Source organism: Sinohyriopsis cumingii, unplaced genomic scaffold (assembly GCF_028554795.1).
Source record: "Sinohyriopsis cumingii isolate HCF-2022 unplaced genomic scaffold, ASM2855479v2 utg000695l, whole genome shotgun sequence".
In the NCBI taxonomy this organism is placed as follows: domain Eukaryota; kingdom Metazoa; phylum Mollusca; class Bivalvia; order Unionida; family Unionidae; genus Sinohyriopsis; species Sinohyriopsis cumingii.
In genome coordinates this window covers 1,065,308-1,086,162 of record NW_028315924.1, presented here as the reverse complement: position 1 = coordinate 1,086,162, position 20,855 = coordinate 1,065,308, and the positions used below count along the sequence as shown (strand labels likewise).

Genomic DNA, 20,855 nt, shown 5'->3' with positions numbered 1-20,855 from the left:
ATTCGAAATGTTGACCAACTATGAGATGCACCATCACGCTTGAATTCATTGATACAATCGCGTATTTTATTCAACAGGGTTCTATCGTTTATTAACGCTTTTGGTGCGTCCTTGAGGACGCTATCGAGATTAAACCTAATATTTTTCCAGGGCTTAATTGCTGCTAATCTCTCGAACTCATCCATATAATTAAAACAAGTATTTAAATGAAAGAATATAGTATAATGAATAAATGCAAATGGTTGATGATTGGGTCGATAACCCCGTGCAATAAATCATGTAGAGGTGAATTCTGCGGGTATCATTTACAAAGCGTTCGTAATGGTTCTCTTGGCCCCCTCCCGTGCTTGGTTTGCCACGTTGGTGTAAGAGGAAAATCGCAGTTGTGTATCAATTGTGGCGGAAAGCGATACAGGGAACTAAAACGTTATTATGATAAACGAATAAAAAATGCCGTCATCGACCCCACCGCAGACTTCGTCATCAAAACCCCCCAAGACTATGTTGCAAGGTTTATAATTAAACCAAATAATGAATTAGACAAGTAGTATTATTATACAAATGGACCAAGAATTTCAGCCGCATCCCGTGCTCGTTAATTACGAGGCATCTCGCGACGGTATTGTTAGAAATTGTAGACTGAAGAAGCCGGTTGGATGGAAAAATAATCACGGATACTTGATGTTTGGTGCCGGAAAGAAGAAGTATTATGTTCATAGGGTGGTATTTGAAGCATTCAACGGATTAATCGAGGACGGTCTCGTTATTGATCATATTGATGGATGTCCTCAAAATAACAGACTGTGTAATCTGCAAGCCATCTCTCAGAGTGAAAATAGTAAAAAAGGCCAAACTGGTAAATGCTCAAAAAAAGCAAAAAGCGTAAAATCATTTGATACTACAACTCACGAGGAAAAAATATTTCAGTCGATGAATGAGGCAGGAAAATATTTCGATATTTGTAGAGCCTCAATACAATTTGTTGCAGAACGAGTATATCAAACAGCGATCTCAAAAAAGACGGGTCACAGAATTCGATTTTTATATATATAACATTAAAGGGAGATAACTCGTTTTGTGATAGCGTCGCATGACAAGAGTTACGTTCCTTGAAGTCCAATTAATGTTGCGATTAATTGATCATTTTACGATGAAAACTAATGAAATACACGCTGTTATCTAACAGCTGTATTCTTTTTTTTAGTGTTTTATTTGAGTATTTGGTTTCATTTAAATGCCGTGAAACACCATTAATAAGTATTTAATGGTTTAACGATTCAAGGGAATTCAAATTAACACACACCTTGTGACTGACGCCGCTGTATTAGTCACTTTATATATAAGATGACTCGTTATAAGCCTGGGGCTTTCGAAAGCCAATTCAACTAATCAAAAATAACCCACGCTCTTGACCCGGGCGTGTGGTTGTCTTTTGTTCACAATCATGCAACCGGGTTAATTTAATTGGGTTGCTTTTGATTGGTTGAATTGGCCGTAGAGTTCCGCCCCGCCGTTTTATGTTTGTGCTGTCTTGTGCCGTCCCATCATCCATCACTCATTTCATTGTAAATATATCTATCCTTAATTAAGTACATGTAGTGATGTCCCCCAAGCATATCTTCTGGGCGGTCTACGATGACGTTTGTCACCCTAGGCCTCCCTCCCGGAGATGTATGTTTTGGGGTTCCCTTGGGCTCAGATGGATGCGAAGGCACCCAAGGGGTTTGTCCTTAATTAAGTATATGTATATGCCTGTAATCTGCCACAACACTCGAGTGGAGATTTATGGCATTGTATTGTCCATGTATGCCTGCAATCTGCCACAACACTCGAGTGGAGATTTATGGCATTGTATTGTCCATGTATGCCTGCAATCTGCCACAACACTCGAGTGGAGATTTACGGCATTGTACTGTCCATACAAAAAACGGGGTCAAAAATGACCCCCAATAATTTTATTAAACTTTAAACTTAAATTTTATGTTTATAAGAATATGGATTCCCAAGACATCAATAATATATTAACTGAGATTTCAAAATTAAAAAATCAAGGAATTGTATTATCTGATAGGCTCAACAGCGAGGAAATATTATCCGATTATGAGGCTATAAACGAACAATCGAAGCGAGGGCGTTTTACGCTAGCCCGCGAGTATTCTTTTATAAAACGATTACAACATACAATTAATGAGAACCTGTATGGCAATGACGTAAGCGTATTCATTGGGTTATTCACTGCCGTTGAAACAATACGAAAAAAACTCGGGCAGCTTTATGAAAAACGCCGCGAGATCTCTAGTAAGATTAAAAACATTAGGAGGATTATAGACGAAACCCCCGTGGGAGCCTCAGCTTGAAGTTACCTGTGCCCACGCCGCGTGACGAAGTCGGCATACCAATGTAACATTATATACAATGCCACCATGGAAAGACCCGGCGGAAAATTTTATTTGAAATCGCGGATCAATTTACAATAATGGTAGGTGAATCACTTACTACTCGGCTAGCCAGAGAGCGGCTAGCAGCGCTTAGAAAGTTTATACCGTTACGAGACAGAGTGAGAGAGAAACTTCAAACGCGACAACAAATGCAAACTGATTTTGCTGTTGGAAGTGAACAGTTATTTGCCCCGGTAACTAAAGCGACTAAGGATGTTACGGCGGCAACTGTACCCGTTCTTGGTGCGCTTGAAAAGATAGCGGCAGAGACAAAACAAACAAAAAGGTCTTTAGAAACACTCCCTGCAAAAATAGCGGCTGCTACAACACGGAGGCCACCACCACTCGCTATAACCGAACCACAAGAACCTTATGTTACAATGGCCGACGAAGAAGAACTAGGCGCCACCGCAAGAGAACCAGAAGAAGAAATACCCGAAGAAATACCCGAAGAAACACCGAAAGAAAAAAAGAAAGAGGGAAATATACCCCGTAATGTTCTTAAAAAGTCCGCAATAGATCAAATTAGAAACATCGACGACGATGAGAAATTAATTAATTTTGTTGTTACAACATCAACTAAGAACCTTCGAGATGAGTATATCAATGAAGGTTACAAGAAAAAAATAACCTCGACGGAGAACTGGGCAAGAATAGTATATTTAGCGAGTAAACATAGAGACGCATTACCAAATCGTGGTGATCCCGATTATGATGAATTCCTCGAGAAAGTTAAAAGTAGAACACCAAAAAAGGGAAAAGGATACTCTGTTGGTAAAGAATCCTACGGCGTTACCTGTCCTGGTAGTGTTCTCAGTGATATATCACGGCTGGAAGTACTAATCGGAGGAAAACGAGCTGGAAATAACTCTACGGAAATAATCAATGAGGCCGCTGATATTTGCAAGCGGTTATTTGCAGGCGGTATCATGGACATTAATGCATATCGAACGCTCATAGACGAGCTCGTGGATGATTAAAAAAATTATATTTTGTTAATTTTTTGCCATTTTTTGACTGTTTTTGGCCATTTTTTGCCATTTTTGCCATTTTTTGAGGGCAAAAACCCAAGGAAATCATTTAGAGAAAATCGATGTTTTTGCTAAAAAATCGAAAAAAAAACGACTATAGGCAACCAAAAATGACTAGAAATCAAGAAAAAACCAGAAAAAAACCAGATTTTTATCGAGGGTAAAAACCCAAGGAAATTTTGTCAAAATTTATTCCGGTTTTCCACACGGCGGTGGGGAGGGGGTCAATCACTGGTGATCACAATCACTAATTGGAAAACTGGTGTTTTTAATAAGGATGATCATACACTACAACCATGATAAACCAGTACTCGTCTACGTGGTAAACTCGCGATTGCCTGTTTACCGCGCGTACTATGGAGATGGTCTTGGTAGCACCATTGCGGGGTTATTTACAAGAATGGCTCCAAAAGTAGCGCCGTTAGCCAAACAATTAGGAATGAAGGCTATTGATGTTATTCGTGATAAGGGAATCGATGTTGCCGGAAAGGCGCTTTCAGCCGCGCGGAACAAACTAATGTCGTTGATGAGATCCAGGGGATTTTTAAAACGAAAACAGAAACCACCGGTACTACCATCAACGACAGTGATGCCTGCAAATGTCAGTAAAGTAATAAATAACGCCGTGGAAGAAAAATTAGAGTCATTGGCGACGACTCAGTCGTTGGCGACGACTCCGTCGTTGGCGACATCGCCATCCACCGATGCTGCAACCAACGCGCTCATGAACGCGATAGCGGGAAGTGGTCTACGACGAAAAAATCGCAATTGAAAACATCAACATGATAAATAATAGAATGTTTGCGCGTACCGCTGATCCCGCGTTTGATATGGACGCCCCAGTGCGCAGGGATGATTCTGTCCGTGATTATCAATTTTATTCTTATTATGCAGCGCAACCTGACCTACGATCGCGAATTGAACTTCAAGTCCAAGATACCAGTAAATACTTTCTGCCGTGTGAAGCGTTTATCGAAATCGAGGGAGAACTCGTGACAAATGCCGCCGATAATGCACCATACGCAGATGACCATCGTGTTCGAGTTGGCTTCGTCAACAATGGTATCATGGCGTTATTTGAGAGCGCCAGATATCTTATTGACGGGCGAGAAATTGAATCAATAGAACGCGAGGTTGATGTTGCAACGACGATAATTGGGTTGGCGAGATACTCGGATGATTATACAAGATCGGCGGGCCCATCTATGATGTTTGCGAAGGACACCGCTAATAGCGCTGATCATCTTCAGTACATCAACGTGCTAGCGAAGGAAAATATCGCAGGTGATCAGGCTGAAGCAGCCAATTCAGATCGCAGAGCAAAACCAGGCGCTGATTTCAATATTATAAAAAGTACTAACGATAATTTTAATCTAGGGTTTGCAACACGAGTAGGAATGTTGCAAGGACCACGCCGAAAGTTTTCATGCGCGATTCCACTCCATCACATATTTGGGTTTTGCAGAAATGTCAGGAAGGTTATCTATGGGGCTAAGCATACAATCGCGCTAACGCGAAGGGGCGATGATAACAATGCAATATGGCATGCTGCTGGCGTCGCTGCCGGTAAAGTCGTTTTAACTAAAATGGCATTGTGGATGCCGGTGTTAACTCCATCAGTTACCACGGAAGCACGATTGTTAGCATTTATGGAACAGGGGGGGAAATCGTTGTTGAGTTGGCTAGCGGTAACAACTGATGCTAAAGAGGATAACGTCGCCGATACGTTTACATGGCACTTGGCGTCAAAACAGGGTGTTTCAGCCCCGCGTCATATATTCATAGCGCTACAGAATAGGAATCGATTGGGCAGTCAAGAACACAGCCATATGATATTTGATCAATTAGGAGTCAGGGATGTTTCGCTGAGAATAAACGGACAACAGGAACCATCCGAGGATATACAGCTTAATTACGGCGACAACCATATCGCACGTGTGTACCATCGATTGCTGTCATATATGGGTCGTGATCAAAACGTCGACACTGGTTTGCAAATATCACAACTTGATTTTAAAAACCTGTATCCGATTTATTATTTTTCGTTGGAACATCTTGATTTAACGAGACAATCCGTCGTTGATATACACTTCCGAGCTCATATAGCCCCGGGTAATGTTAATTATAGAGCGGTTGCTGTCATTCTCAGCGATAAATCAATGCTGCTAGAAGGTGTTGGTGGACGAATGAGAATCGTTGATGCGCCAGTGGAAAACATGTAATTGAAAGCACAAACGCGTTTACAATAAAATGTCGTATAGTGTTGTCGGCGTAGAGTTGACTGATGGTCAAGTCAAGAAATTACGATCAAAGTCGGCTAAACAATGTGGAACCACAATAACGCTGAAGCCGTCACAGATGGCAGGTGGTAATCATAAGATATCGTTGACGGCGCGTCAAATAAAACATTTCAATAATGCGATGAAGAATAAAAAGGGTGTTCAAATAGATTTTTCGGCCGCAGCGATTAAAAACATGGAAAAGACCGGTGGGATATTTCCGCTGTTAGCTGCGATTCCAGCGTTGATTGCCGCGGCGGCCCCAGCAGTGGCTAAGGCGGCTGCGTTAGGAGCCGTTGGTACCGCGGCGGGGATGGCATTGAAGAAGGCAACCGGGAAAGGCTATAAAAAAAAACGACCCGTAGCCGGAAAGGGTCTAAGACTACCGGGGACCCCGTATTCATGGTACTCGGGAAAGGGTCTAAGACTACCGGGAACCGTTTAATGACTCAGGAGTCAATGACTCCCATGTCTAATTTTGATTTAATAGACGCCGCAAACGCGCTAGCGATAAAAAACTTCAGAGGTGTTTTCATGAGGGATCAATTACCGGCGGCACCAAGGAATATTGAAACCGGCAAAATTAACCTCGATGGGTCCTCCGGAGCGGGAACTCATTGGGTTGCGTACGCGATTGATCCGCGTGCGATCGTCTATTTTGATTCATACGGGTTAGCCCCGCCGAAAGAGTTTATGCGGTATATCCGGGCGTGTTCAGCCCGGGTTTTTTATTCCACTCTGCCAACACAGCGATTAAGCGACCCACCGATATGTGGCCGTGAGGTATTGACCGTACTCGCGGCGATTTCATCATCGCGAAAACCACCTCATGTGGTTGTAAACGAATACACTAGTGGGGTCGTAGAGGCCCGGCGGGTTAATTAGAAACACCGTTTTTTTTTACAATAACGATGATTGATATCTGGGGACGACCCATTTCGGCGCTGAAAAAGCCCACGGAAACGACCGCCACCGATGACATAAAAAAACTAATTAAGGATGAAATCGCTGATACGTTGAATCTAACAAGTGTTGACCCGGGAGAAATAGTTGTATTTCAAGACCGCCAGGGTAAATTGAAATCCGGTAATGTGTCGCTGAATGAGGTTTTAATACGACAGCGTGATACCTCCGAGGGCACTATCGCGCTGTATACCAGAGACGGACGACTCAAACCGGGTGAAAATATATCGGCGGTAATGTATAGGATAACATTAAACCAAGACAATTTTATAAGGTTGAATGGATTGGTGACCGAACTTGACGCGCAGGTGAAAAAATATGCCACCGAGGTGAAAAAATCTGTCACCGAGGTGAAAAAATCTGTCACCGATATACAACTCACTACCGCTAGTTTTTTTGGGGTCCCGACGGTAACCGAACCAAATCTTGCAACAATAAAAAATACTATTTCGGAGTTTACGACACTGTCGGGCCAATTTACCTCGTTACGAAAAAATATTAACAGGATCGATGACAACTTTGACAAATTCCTTGGTAAAAAAAATACCAAACCGGATGAAATCACAATAACTATAAATGATATCACTGCGTATGGACAGGAAATAGAAACAATCAAAACTAATGTTGCAACGAACAAAAGGAGTGTAGACGTGCATGAACGGGAAATAGGAATAGTCGGCGATAATGTTGCAACGATCATAAATAATGTAGACTCGCATGGACGGAAAATAGAAACAATCAAAACTGATGTTACAACGATCATAAATAATATGGACGGGCATACACAGGAAATAGGAACAATCAAAACTGATATTGAAGCGAACAAAAAAAATATAGACGCATATTGGCGGGGAATAGGAATAATCAAAACTGATGTTGCAGCGAACAAAAAAGGTATAGACGTGCATACATATGAAATAGGAACAATCAAACTTGATGTTGCAGCGAACAAAAAAAGTATGACCGAGAATACACGGGAAATAGAGATAATCAAAACTAATGTTGCAGCGAACAAGAATAATATAGACGCGAATTTGCGGAGAATAGAAATAATCATAACTGATGTTGAAGCGATTAAAGACGGACTACCGAGAGTAACAGAGCAATTCGAAAAAATAAAAACCCCTCATGAGAACATCATCAACACAGTATACACAATTCGGCATGGATCATTTGATTGGACTCCTACACAGAATACAGTAAATATTACCGCAACTGTTAAGGGTATTTATCGATTGACACTGGTTTCAATGATGCAGTTTAATATAGTATCGTCGAGTTCATCCGGGTTTAACAATACAATATCAACAATCATTGACAAGGATGCAACTGAACAGTTTACAATTTATGCCGTTGATGGAAATCTAGCCGGGGCAAACATTACATGGTATGTGGAATTTGCAGCGAATCTAAGTAATTAAAAACACTAGCTCTTTTAAAATAAAAATGACCACCAGGGAAATTGAATCAGAGGTATCACCGACGTCACATCAATATCGATTCGATACCGCAAAAGAATTCTCCGCAAACTTGAAAACGCTTTCCGAACAATACCGTGCAAAAATAAAAAAATACCGTCGTAAAATAACCGCCATCGACGCGGTCGTGTACTCGGTGTCGGGTATAGTAGCCGGTACCGGTGTTATTTTATCCACGGTGATCATGATAGCCCCGATCGCTGTTTCAATTGCTATCTCCGCGGCGACAACAATTGCTGCAGTCGCCAACGCAATCACTAGAAAGATATCATCGTGTTCTCAAAAAAAACTCAACGAGTATACAGTAAAACATCAAATAGTATCCGACGCGTACTCGAAATTATCCGAGTTGATCTCGTTGGCGATAGATAATTCGTTTATATCCGATGCTGAATTCTCCACGATGGTCCAGTTGTATGACTCCGCGATGTCAAAAATCGAGGATTTTTCAACTGGAAGCTGGAAACCACGTGGCTGAAACAACTTCAATGGGCTTAAAACAAGCAGGTTGTTAATATTCGGTGTTGAAATTAAACAATAGAAACGACGAATAATAATAATGTCGCTGAACCCCGAAGGGTTTCAATTGCTTCAACGGATCGCGGAGAACACCACTCCGGTACAAACAAATATGATATCGATAACGTCAACGAAGCCAGAATTCAGTGTAAACTTCCCTTCTCCGATTCCAGTGAAGGAAATAGCGCTGGCAAAATTGCGAGTATATCACAGTTGGCCTAATATCCGAGCGGACGCATTTAACGGACAACAACCTAATAACTCGCTGGTTTTTGCATGGACAAATAAACCCGATGGGACCCCAGACTGGAATGAGGTTACAATACCAACTGGGTCATACCAAATAGAACAAATCAATGGAGAATTTCAACGCAGGATAAAATCGATCACAGGAAAGGAATCAAAAATCGCTATTACGGTTCATGAACCAACGTTATCGTCGACGATTGAAATAAGCACACCGGGGTATATGGTTGATATCTATAACAGTTCAATAAGAACCATACTAGGATGGCCTAAGAATCCATCTCATGAAATCGCCGCGGACTTGCACACGAGTGCGCAATCGTATCATGAGATTAATCCCAATTATCGAATTAATTTGTCTATTATAAAAGGCGCGTTATTACCCAGTAGGTTTATATTTCAAGACAGGAATACCATGCAATGGATATTTCCGTATAAGGAAACTCCTAAATTGTTCGCCGCGGCCACAGTTAGTTTAAGCGATATTAATGGGTATTTTATCGAGATTAATCATAATTACCAATTGCAACTAGAACAGCTACGGAAAACAAAAGAACGAAAACACGTTGAGGTGTTAAATCAACTTATATCAGACATGGAATATATCAATAAACGAATCGTTAAAACAATATCCGATATCAGCGATGATAATAAACAAAAATTTCTAACCGAGTATAATATCGCAGAAGCCGATTTACCCGATTTTAGGTTTTCAGGATACAACGCGCCAGAACTAAGAAAGTCTCTTAATGATTTTCTCAGTCCATCAACTCATATCCTCAGACACGATAACGGAGATGGTGGTAGGCATATTGCCCCATACAACGTAAATATCGCATCGGTGATAGCAATCAATCTAGTGTGTGATGCTATCGAAGGGAGTTACCAGGTGGATACCAAGCAATCAAATCAGGCTCAACAGGGGTATATCCTTTATTCGTTTTCACCAACAGCCCCTCCGGGATTTTTAATCGTTGAGAGTCCGATTAATCCGGTCTATATGAGATGCCATAATCGGTTTTTAACGAGAATTAATTTCAGACTCACCGATCAGTCAAATAACCTAATTGATCTACAAGAGGAGGAGTTAGTGGTTACTCTGTTTGTAAGATCATAGCAGCAGGGGGGGGGGCGATGACATCGACGCGGTCGTCGATGTGCTTACCGGACGCGGACGACGCTGGGGATCGACGCGCAGAACGTATTAATTAAACCAAATGACGTCACCATCGTGTAGGATGGACCGTCGTCGTTTTCTTTTTACCAGGCGCTGACTACACCGGATCCGCTGAGTGCAGAAAGTAATAATTAAGCAAAATAACGATTGGACAAAATGTCCGATTCGCCCCCCCTGCTGCTCATGCATGACATTCCACAATAATTAGTAAAGTGTCTGGAAGCCAAATCATGCACGACATTCCACATTAATTAGCAAAGTGTCTGAAAGCCAAGTCATGCATGACATTCCACATTAATTAGTAAAGTGTCTGGAAGCCAAGTCATGCATGACATTCCACATTAATTAGTAAAGTGTCTGGAAGCCAAGTCATGCATGACATTCCACATTAGTTAGTAAAGTGTCTGGAAGCCAAGTCATGCATGACATTCCACATTAATTAGTAAAGTGTCTGAAAGCCAAGTCATGCATGACATTCCACATTAATTAGTAAAGTGTCTGGAAGCCAAATCATGCACGACATTCCACATTAATTAGTAAAGTGTCTGAAAGCCAAGTCATGCATGACATTCCACATTAATTAGTAAAGTGTCTGGAAGCCAAGTCATGCAAGACGTTCCACATTAGTTAGTAAAGTGTCTGGAAGCCAAATCATGCACGACATTCCACATTAATTAGTAAAGTGTCTGAAAGCCAAGTCATGCACGACATTCCACATTAATTAGTAAAGTGTCTGGAAGCCAAGTCATGCAAGACATTCCACATTAGTTAGTAAAGTGTCTGGAAGCCAAATCATGCACGACATTCTACATAAATTAGTAAAGTGTCTGGAAGCCAAGTCATGCATGACATTCCACATTAATTAGTAAAGTGTCTGGAAGCCAAGTCATGCATGACATTCCACATTAGTTAGTAAAGTGTCTGGAAGCCAAATCATGCACGACATTCCACATTAATTAGTAAAGTGTCTGAAAGCCAAGTCATGCATGACATTCCACATTAATTAGTAAAGTGTCTGGAAGCCAAGTCATGCATGACATTCCACATTAGTTAGTAAAGTGTCTGGAAGCCAAATCATGCACGACATTCCACATTAATTAGTAAAGTGTCTGAAAGCCAAGTCATGCATGACATTCCACATTAGTTAGTAAAGTGTCTGGAAGCCAAATCATGCATGACATTCCACATAAATTAGTAAAGTGTCTGGAAGCCAAGTCATGCATGACATTCCACATTAATTAGTAAAGTGTCTGGAAGCCAAGTCATGCATGACATTCCACATTAGTTGGTAAAGTGTCTGGAAGCCAAATCATGCACGACATTCCACATTAATTAGTAAAGTGTCTGAAAGCCAAGTCATGCATGACATTCCACATTAATTAGTAAAGTGTCTGGAAGCCAAGTCATGCATGACATTCCAGATTAGTTAGCAAAGTGTCTGGAAGCCAAATCATGCACGACATTCCACATTAATTAGTAAAGTGTCTGAAAGCCAAGTCATGCATGACATTCCACATTAATTAGTAAAGTGTCTGGAAGCCAAGTCATGCATGACATTCCACATTAGTTAGTAAAGTGTCTGGAAGCCAAATCATGCACGACATTCCACATTAATTAGTAAAGTGTCTGAAAGCCAAGTCATGCATGACATTCCACATTAGTTAGTAAAGTGTCTGGAAGCCAAATCATGCACGACATTCCACATAAATTAGTAAAGTGTCTGGAAGCCAAGTCATGCATGACATTCCACATTAATTAGTAAAGTGTCTGGAAGCCAAGTCATGCATGACAATCCACATAAATTAGTAAAGTGCCTGGAAGCCAAGTCATGCATGACATTCCACATTAATTAGTAAAGTGTCTGGGAGCCAAGTAATGCATGATATTCCACATAAATTAATAAAGTGTCTGGAAGCCAAGACATGCATGGCATTCCACATTAGTTAGTAAAGTGTCTGTGAGCCATGACATGCATGGCATTACACATTAGTTAGTAAAGTGTCTGTGAGCCATGGCATGCATGGCATTACACATTAGTTAGTAAAGTGTCTGTGAGCCATGACATGCATGGCATTACACATTAGTTAGTAAAGTGTCTGTGAGCCATGACATGCATGGCATTCCACATTAGTTAGTAAAGTGTCTGTGAGCCATGACATGCATGGCATTACACATTAGTTAGTAAAGTGTCTGTGAGCCATGACATGCATGGCATTCCACATTAGTTAGTAAGGTGTCTGTGAGCCAAGACATGCATGGCATTCCACATTAGTTAGTTACTATCTGGAAAGCAAGACATGGACATTCAGCAATAAGCAGCATCTAAAATAACACCTAAGTAGACACAATTATTATCTCTTGATTTGGTCAATATTGTTCAGGTTAAGAGATATATTTGTGCCAGGTGTGTCAGTGTCAGCTGTGTTAGTGTCAAGTATGTCAGTGTCAGCTGTGTTAGTACCAAGTATGTCAGTGTCAACTGTGTTAGCGCCAGGTGTGTTAGTGCCAGGTGTTTTAGTGTTAGGAGTGTTAGTGCCATGTGTGATAGTAGCAGGAAGATTTGCTTCTTTCATTGTAGTAATAGCATTGGTCTTGTCATTGTAGAGACTTCATTTGTTTGCATTCAACATTAGTAAGGTCGGACTTCAGAACTGACTTAATTTTGTAATGATGTGAATTTAGTTCCTAGCACATAGCATTATGATATTAAAAATACATATTCAAAATGTACATTTAACGATAAGGCTGACATTGTATTAAAGTGGAACATTCCAAGTAGTCATATGCCTTTCTTGCAGTAAATTTAATGTAGTTGGTTTTATAAATTTGCATCATAACTGTTATCAAGCAAAACGGTGCTTGGAGAATAGAAAACTATTTAGTGTGTCTGATGGTACACTCTCCACTTTCCTGCTTACATTTGTATAAATCATTTTGTTCCTTCTACTCTGTGAAAGGGAAAGGGAAATAACCATTAGGTAACTCTTCTTGGTGTCTTATCACTATCTATCCCTACCATTCTACAAAGGTGAAATTTTATCATACACACTCCGTTCTGTGTTTCCTTTATTCAGTTCCTCATAAATTGGCTTTACAGTCTGTGGATTCATCTCAGTATTGGAATATGTATGCATTTCTTCATCTGTCTTCCCTTGGCTGAAGAAAAAAATAATGTATGCATCAGTAAAATTAATTATTGAAGATACAAATGATTGTACATTTCATATTCATATTTTAATTAGATTACATTATATTTTGAAATTATATTTGAAACTATCAGGTGAACATTAATAGATTAAACTAAATTGAAATGCAAGGTTGCAATGCCCTTGTAACAAAAAATGTCAATTTCTTCCTGTAATAAACAGCAAGTACTGTTAACAATTGACTTTGAAACAAATTTTAAACCTTGAACCATATATAACACTAGCATCATAAAAAACAACAACATTGGTATACAATACATCATTTCAAGCATTCTAGAATTACAGATAATGGTTCCTATGAAAATGGCTAATGTTGTCAATTAGGTTAATGTTGGATACTTAATACTCTGTTAGATTCAACATTGGATATTTAATACTATGTTAATTTTGTTTAACATTGGATATTTAATACTTTGTTAATTAGTTTCACATTGCATACTTAATAATGTGTTAATTAGTTTAACTGGATATTTACTAATTTTTCAATTAGTTTAACATTGGATATTTAAAACTTTGTTAATTAGTTTAACATCTGATATTTAATAATGTGTCATTTAGTTTAACATTGGATATTTAATACTGTGTTAATTAGTTTAACATTGGATATTTAATACTGTGTTAATTAGTTTAACATTGGATATTTAATACTGTGTTAATTAGTTTAACATTGGATATTTAATACTGTGTTAATTAGTTTAACATTGAATATTTAATACTGTGTTAATTAGTTTAACATTGGATATTTAATACTGTTTCAATTAGTTTAACATTGGATATTTAATACTTTGTTAATTAGTTTAACATTGGATATTTAATACTGTGTCAGTTTGACATTGGATTTTAAACCCTGGCAGTACTGTGATGTTTTGCTTGACATTTAAACCATTGCTGATTTGTTTCTAATTGCCAGATCTGTGCATGCTGATTTGTTTCTGAGCAATACAGACTTTTTGGGCCAGCAATTATTTATAAACAGATCTTATGTTACGTGTTTAGGCTCAAATAAACAGTAACACAAGAAAGAGTGAAAACAACAAGCTTTGAAAAAATATAACAAATAATTTATTTCCCTGGAAAAATACTGTACAAATGAAACAATATGGGAACTTATGGTCCCAGAATCAAATCCAAAAATAATACTAGAATAATCCACTGATAAAATTTTTTTAAGTCCTAATATTGAAATGTTCTAATGATTCCAAGTCTGAGTGCCGAAGAAGATCCAAGATGGAAGGCGATGACATATGCTGTAACCTGTACTGTGTTGAGGTCTACAGTTCCTTGTACAAACACAACATGTTATTCTCCAGTCTTGGAAATCCAAACAAAATTTTCAATAAATGTATTTGTTCAAGAATTCTGTATAAATTCAATAATATTTCCAGAAAAAATAATTAATCTTTTAGAGTCCAAATAATTTGGAGAAAAATTAACTAATAACTAAAAATCTCAAAAGTTCCTTTCTGGTCACAACAGAAGAAAACAACTTGACATCAAGTGTTTAAAAGCCCTGGACTCTGAGATATCTCCCTCTATACATCACTATTAATACTACCATAAGTATTTTACAATTTCAGAAATGCCTAATTGTGAAATATATTGCAAAACAGAGAATGATGTGATCATGTTTACATGTAAAAGCCACATATCTCCTCTATGTCCTTGATAAGAACCAATCATTTTACTCCAATAAAAAGTTGATTACTTGACCATGAATCAAGGCCAGGAACTATATCAAAAATGGAAACAAGTGTTTCTATTATTAGGTATCTAAGTTAAAACTTGGGTCAAACTGGATTTTCTGGAAAATATCCAACTGCTTGTAAACAAAATTACATTATAATGACATGTAAAGAAATTAAAAAGATTCCATAACCCACAAACAATCAAATCAAAACAAATAAAACTTAAATATAAATTAAATCTAATATCTGTAACACAATACAGATGTTTTTGGCCCAACAATTATTAATAAAAAGATTGCAGTGATATTGTACAAAGTGATGCATGGAGATTTCTAACACAAAATAATGACATTGAAATTGATGTTTGTTCATGGTTACCATAGTAACCATATAGAGAAAAAGGCTGAAAAAGAATATAGTGTATACTTTTCCATTAAAATATTGTTATTCTGAAAGTGTTCATGGGCAGTTAATTTTTTTCTACATACCATATATCCTCAGTTCATTAATTTGTTCAGTAGTTTGCTATAATTACAACTTTACTTTCAAACACGTGTCTACATTTCAGTCTGTTACAATATTTAGATGATGCAATCTTTACATTTTATTATTTTAAATTTTTTTCTCCATATAAAATATAATTCTATTCACTTATAATTCATTAATAAATAATTTTACATTTAATTTGGTTGCCATAGCAACCAAAAGGTAATGTTAGTGTTTGAAGGGTTTAAAAGACTTTAAAATAATATTGTTGGCAGAATCTTGTATCCAACTAAATACAGCATTAATTTTTCAAAGAAATTAATGTTATCAAGCTGTTTTAATTATGAAAGTAAAATACTAATTACCCTAATGTAGAACAATTACATTGGTCATATTTTATGGTGACAAGGATGAATTTTAGGCTATTTTTAGACTCATACTACATAAACTTTTATTTCTTTGCATCATTACTAAATCTTACATATGTCTTAACTTTCCTTTAATATCTATTAACATGCAAACTGAATGCATTAAATATAATAGGATATATTATGTCTCTGATTTCTTTGATAGCTTTTATAATTAATGCATTCTTTAATATATGACAGCACATTAAGTTCTAGAATAACTTTCTTTACAACTCAAGTTGTTTTAAAATCTTATTTGTAATCCCTCTTCGAGTGTTGAGCACAACTGTTAATGGCCTACCAAATACACATATTTAATTATTTAACATTCTAGTGTCCCATCTGAATGATTTTAATTTTATACCAGGTAGTGCTCATAAACTTTTGGACTAAATGACTTCTTTGGGATTATAGAAGACTCGTTGAAAGATATTCTGGATTATATAATTATGGTGCATCAAGACTATTGGTGTATCAGCACATTCAAGATTATTGGATTTCATTGGAACATTCTATGCCTTTTGACTTGTGATAGAACATTTATGATTATCTGGCATTTGATCCACAATACTGTAAGTTCCTCATAATTTTTCATGTCACAACTCAGAGACTTAAAATATTTCTTTGATTTTACAAAACTTGATGGTTTTCACTGTTTTCTGTTACTTAGTTTAAGACCATAGAGTTGTAACAGACAGCATATCCATCCACAATTTGTGTTAACCTGTTCTATTGTCCTGTGGAAGGAATACTGATTTTTACACATACTATGCTCATAGAATGAAACTTTCCATTATCCTATTCAACTGGCATACAGAAGGAACCATTTAGCAGGAATCCTAATTGTCAAACATACTATAATCATAAGGAATGCTAAACTCATATTTTGGCCTGCACTTCATTACTACACATGTTAATCAGTCACCTTGGTCAGTAACCTGATTTCTATACAAAGGTTGCATTAACCTGTCTTGGCTTGCAGAAGGAACCCAAACTGTTTATACACACACTACACCCATCCGATCGTAAGTTATATTGTTATGTCCTCTTGGCTTGCAGAGGAACCAGACTTGTTGCACATAATAACCTGTGTTATTGCACATAACATATATTCATCCAACTTCATCATCTCATGCCATATAAAAGTTTGCACAATATTCTAAATTAACCTGTCCTCTTGACCTATGAAATGACTGGCATGAAAAATGATTGCTATGCATGGCATGCATGTAAGTCTCATTATTTCTTCATTTAGACCTACACAGATAACATAAAGAAAGACTATTGACCAGAGGTATCTGTTTTGATAACAGCAATTCAACTGAAGCAATATTGCAGTTTGAAGCTGATAGTGAGAAAACAAAATGTGACATTACCCAGATATATTAGTCCTGCTTCCTTGAAGTGGACATAGATTTCTAGATAATTAAACTCCTGTTTTCTACTCACCTCCTGAAGCAAGAGTTTGTAGGTCCTGAAAATAAACAATAGTTAAGTGAGGCAATAAATTACCATATATATAGAGAGAGAGAGTGTGTTTAGTAGTAGTAGTAGTAGTAGTAATACTAGTAGTAGTAGTAGTAGTAATAGTAGTAGTAGTAGTAATAGTAGTAGTAGTAGTAGTAGTAGTAATAGTGCCAGTAGTAGTAGTAGTAATAGTACCAGTAGTAATAGTAGTAGTAGTAGTAGTAATAATAATAGTACCAGTAGTAGTAGTAGTAGTAGTAGTAGCAATAGTACCTGTAGTAGTAGTAGTAGTAATAGTACTAGTAGTAGTAGTAGTAGTAGTAGTACCAGTAGTAGACAGTGATCTTTATATTTGACACAGCTATGAGCAAGCCCTTTTGTAACCAACAATGCCAGAGAACATAAATTCTCAAATTTAAAACAATTTGTATTCTTAAATTTGCTTGATTTGAGATTAAAATCAATTGTAAAAAAGTATCTTTTATTTTATTTATATTCTGACATGAACATTTTCAATGTTGATTAAATACTCATCATGAGTCAGAGTTAATCTACCATCTTTAAGTTGTCCCATCATTTATCAGAAATGGAGGATACAATTAATAGGAGGAAAAAGATTCTAAGTGTATTGGCATTTCACTAGACAAGTTTATTTCTAGTAGGTCTTCTGATATTGCTTAGAAAAATACTTATTAAAATATTCCTCTTCCAAAATACAATAAATACAAGGGACATGATGTCAATACAGTCCTTAGATCTTTCATGTGTCAGATGTTTGCATTAAAGTAAAGCTTAAAAGCTAATGGTAAGGAAATAAAATAGCCTGACCTTGATACTAGAACAAACCTAATTAATTAGTTTATTCAAACTCATCAATCATTTTTTTTAAACAATTCTGAAATGGTTTTCATTTGGGTTTCTTTTAAGAGGATGGCAGTGATGAATGTCAGCAAATTGGCAATATTAATTTTAAAAGAAGACATGTCATGATCAAATGCCAAACAATCCATGCTGACCATGTGTTTTTGGAAGATTAGATTAAATATTTATCTCTCCTGTAGCATCAATGGACATACACATCAGTGGAGAAATGTCTTTTCTATCAAATGGAAAGGTTTAGATAAATTTGAAATTTAAGGCCAAAATCAGTTTTAATTAATATCATTTTTAATAAAGAAGTATTAGCTTTAGGCAGAACGATTTGGCAACAAATTAATCATTAGAATATATTTAAAACAGGCATGTGCAACTTCCTTGAGTTCATGAACCAGATAAATGATTTTTAAAGCTACACCTTATGATGTCAGATGTGTGTAAGTGGATAAAATCAGGTTCCAGGCTGGCCATAGGTTGCATATGACAGACTTAAAAGGTGGTTAATTATATAAGGAGATATTTTACAATTATTATTAAATTCTGTGTAATAAATTGTGATAATGTTATCATTTTTGTGATTCTCCTTTTTTGCAAGGACAATTTTTTGATATTACAACCGTATCTTCTGTATAAATACGAAATACTTTGATACCTGAATCACAGTGCTCTGTCAAAGTTTCCTTTACAAATATGAAATACTTTGATACCAGAATGCACTCTGTCAAAGTTTCCTTTACAAATATGAAATACTTTGATACCAGAATGTGCTCTGTCAAAGTTTCCTTTACAAATATGAAATACTTTGATACCAGAATGCACTCTGCCAAAGTTTCCTTTACAAATATGAAATACTTTAATACCTGAATGTGCTCTGTCAAAGTTTCCTTTACAAATATGAAATACTTTGATACCAGAATGTGCTCTGTCAAAGTTTCCTTTACAAATATGAAATACTTTAATACCAGAATGCACTGTCAAAGTTTCCTTTACAAATATGAAATACTTTAATACCAGAATGCACTCTGTCAAAGTTTCCTTTACAAATATGAAATACTTTAATACCAGAATGCACTCTGTCAAAGTTTCCTTTACAAATATGAAATACTTTGATACCTGAATGTGCTCTGTCAAAGTTTCCTTTACAAATATGAAATACTTTGAGACCAGAATGTCTTCTGTTGAAGCTCAATAAATCTCATCTAGTTGTTCTCAAGAAGTTTTTTATTTTTGCTGTGTCTATATAGTAGGCACAATCATTTTCTTAAACTCTTTTTCCTAATGATCTCATTATGTTGATAACTTTCTAAAAAGATTTTTTATAAAACAACAACAATTGCTAACAGATCAACATATAGTTTAGAAACTGAAAAACTTTGTATTCCCCACATAACTGATGATCTAATTACTACAAGAAAATTAAATAAAACTCACTACATATAACTAAGTATATGGCTTACACTGTATGCTCTTTACCTTTTCACTGCAGTTTTCCCCACTATAATATGCAGTACAACCTTTATCTATTCCATTATCAAATGATTATATGCAGTTTCAGTTGGGTTCCATCTCAGAAGAAAGTGGTAATATTATTAATTGAAAAGTTGAAAGGAAACAATAGATTGGTATAAGTGATTTTTAAAATTAAAATACAGATCTTCTTTTAATGTGTTTACCTGTTTAAACTGCATTACAGCTTTGAATTATATTATATAAGTTTATGTGGTATGATATTTTAAAACAAATTACAATAAATAAAATAGAAGCCTTTATTTTTAAGCTAAAAGATCTTTTTGTTCTAATACTTTTGTCTTGGCTACAAGGAAATAAAATCACCCTATTCTACTTATATATTGCTGCCTGTCAAGTTGATGAATTTCCCATGCGACCAATTTTTAAGAGAATAAAATAAAAGTTTTAATCAGAGAAAATGAGCAGATAACACATATCCCTCAGCATAGCTGGACAGACAGTTTTATATGCAATATCTTTGGTATAAAAAAACCTGTTCTGTCATCCAGGTATCAGTGTTTGACTATGCTAGAACATCGTTTAGATAAGAAAATTGCATATAAATCTTAGTGTAAACAAGGCTATCTTGACTGTACTTACCATATTCTTGTCATAACCTAGGTATATTTTTTATGAGGGAATTCCAATATCCTAGAACAAGACCCAATAAACATGTTTATTTCTATTGATAATGATCCTAATAATTAACCCACACTCACTTTGGTATATTATGGTATATTAGCTGAGTATTAAAAATAACAGGTACTGGTCAGATACAACATGAACTTATTTTTGGAAAAGGGTATGTGTGTGTGATTTAGATTTTTAATGTAGCTTTAAAACAAATTCAGTCATATCACTATGATGTCTGCAGAGTGACGTTTATAGTGATGTCTACCACTGGGGCATCATGCCGCAGACATGTAGCATGATGTCCCACCCAGTCACATTATCCTGACACCAGGCCAACCAGTCCTAACAATAACCTCTTAATGCTGAGCACCAATCGAGGCAGCTGTTAGTACCATTTTTGTAGGTCTTTAGTATGACTCGGCCGGGGTTCGAACCCACGACCACCCGCATCCAAG

General features: G+C 36.8%; 1 protein-coding gene across 1 annotated transcript in view; it reads right to left on the bottom strand.

The window, feature by feature from the left end:
- Window positions 1-10,919: 10,919 nt before the first annotated feature.
- Window positions 10,920-20,855, bottom strand: part of LOC149773280 (uncharacterized) — a 76,257-nt gene continuing 66,321 nt past the window's right edge. Inside the window, exons 10-11 of the mRNA XM_089946504.1 lie at window positions 17,365-17,389; window positions 10,920-13,287 (exon numbers count right to left, since the gene is read on the bottom strand). Coding sequence (XP_089802630.1) covers window positions 13,152-13,287; window positions 17,365-17,389 — 161 coding nt within the window. The 3' untranslated portion in view covers window positions 10,920-13,151. The remainder of the gene's footprint in view (window positions 13,288-17,364; window positions 17,390-20,855) is intronic.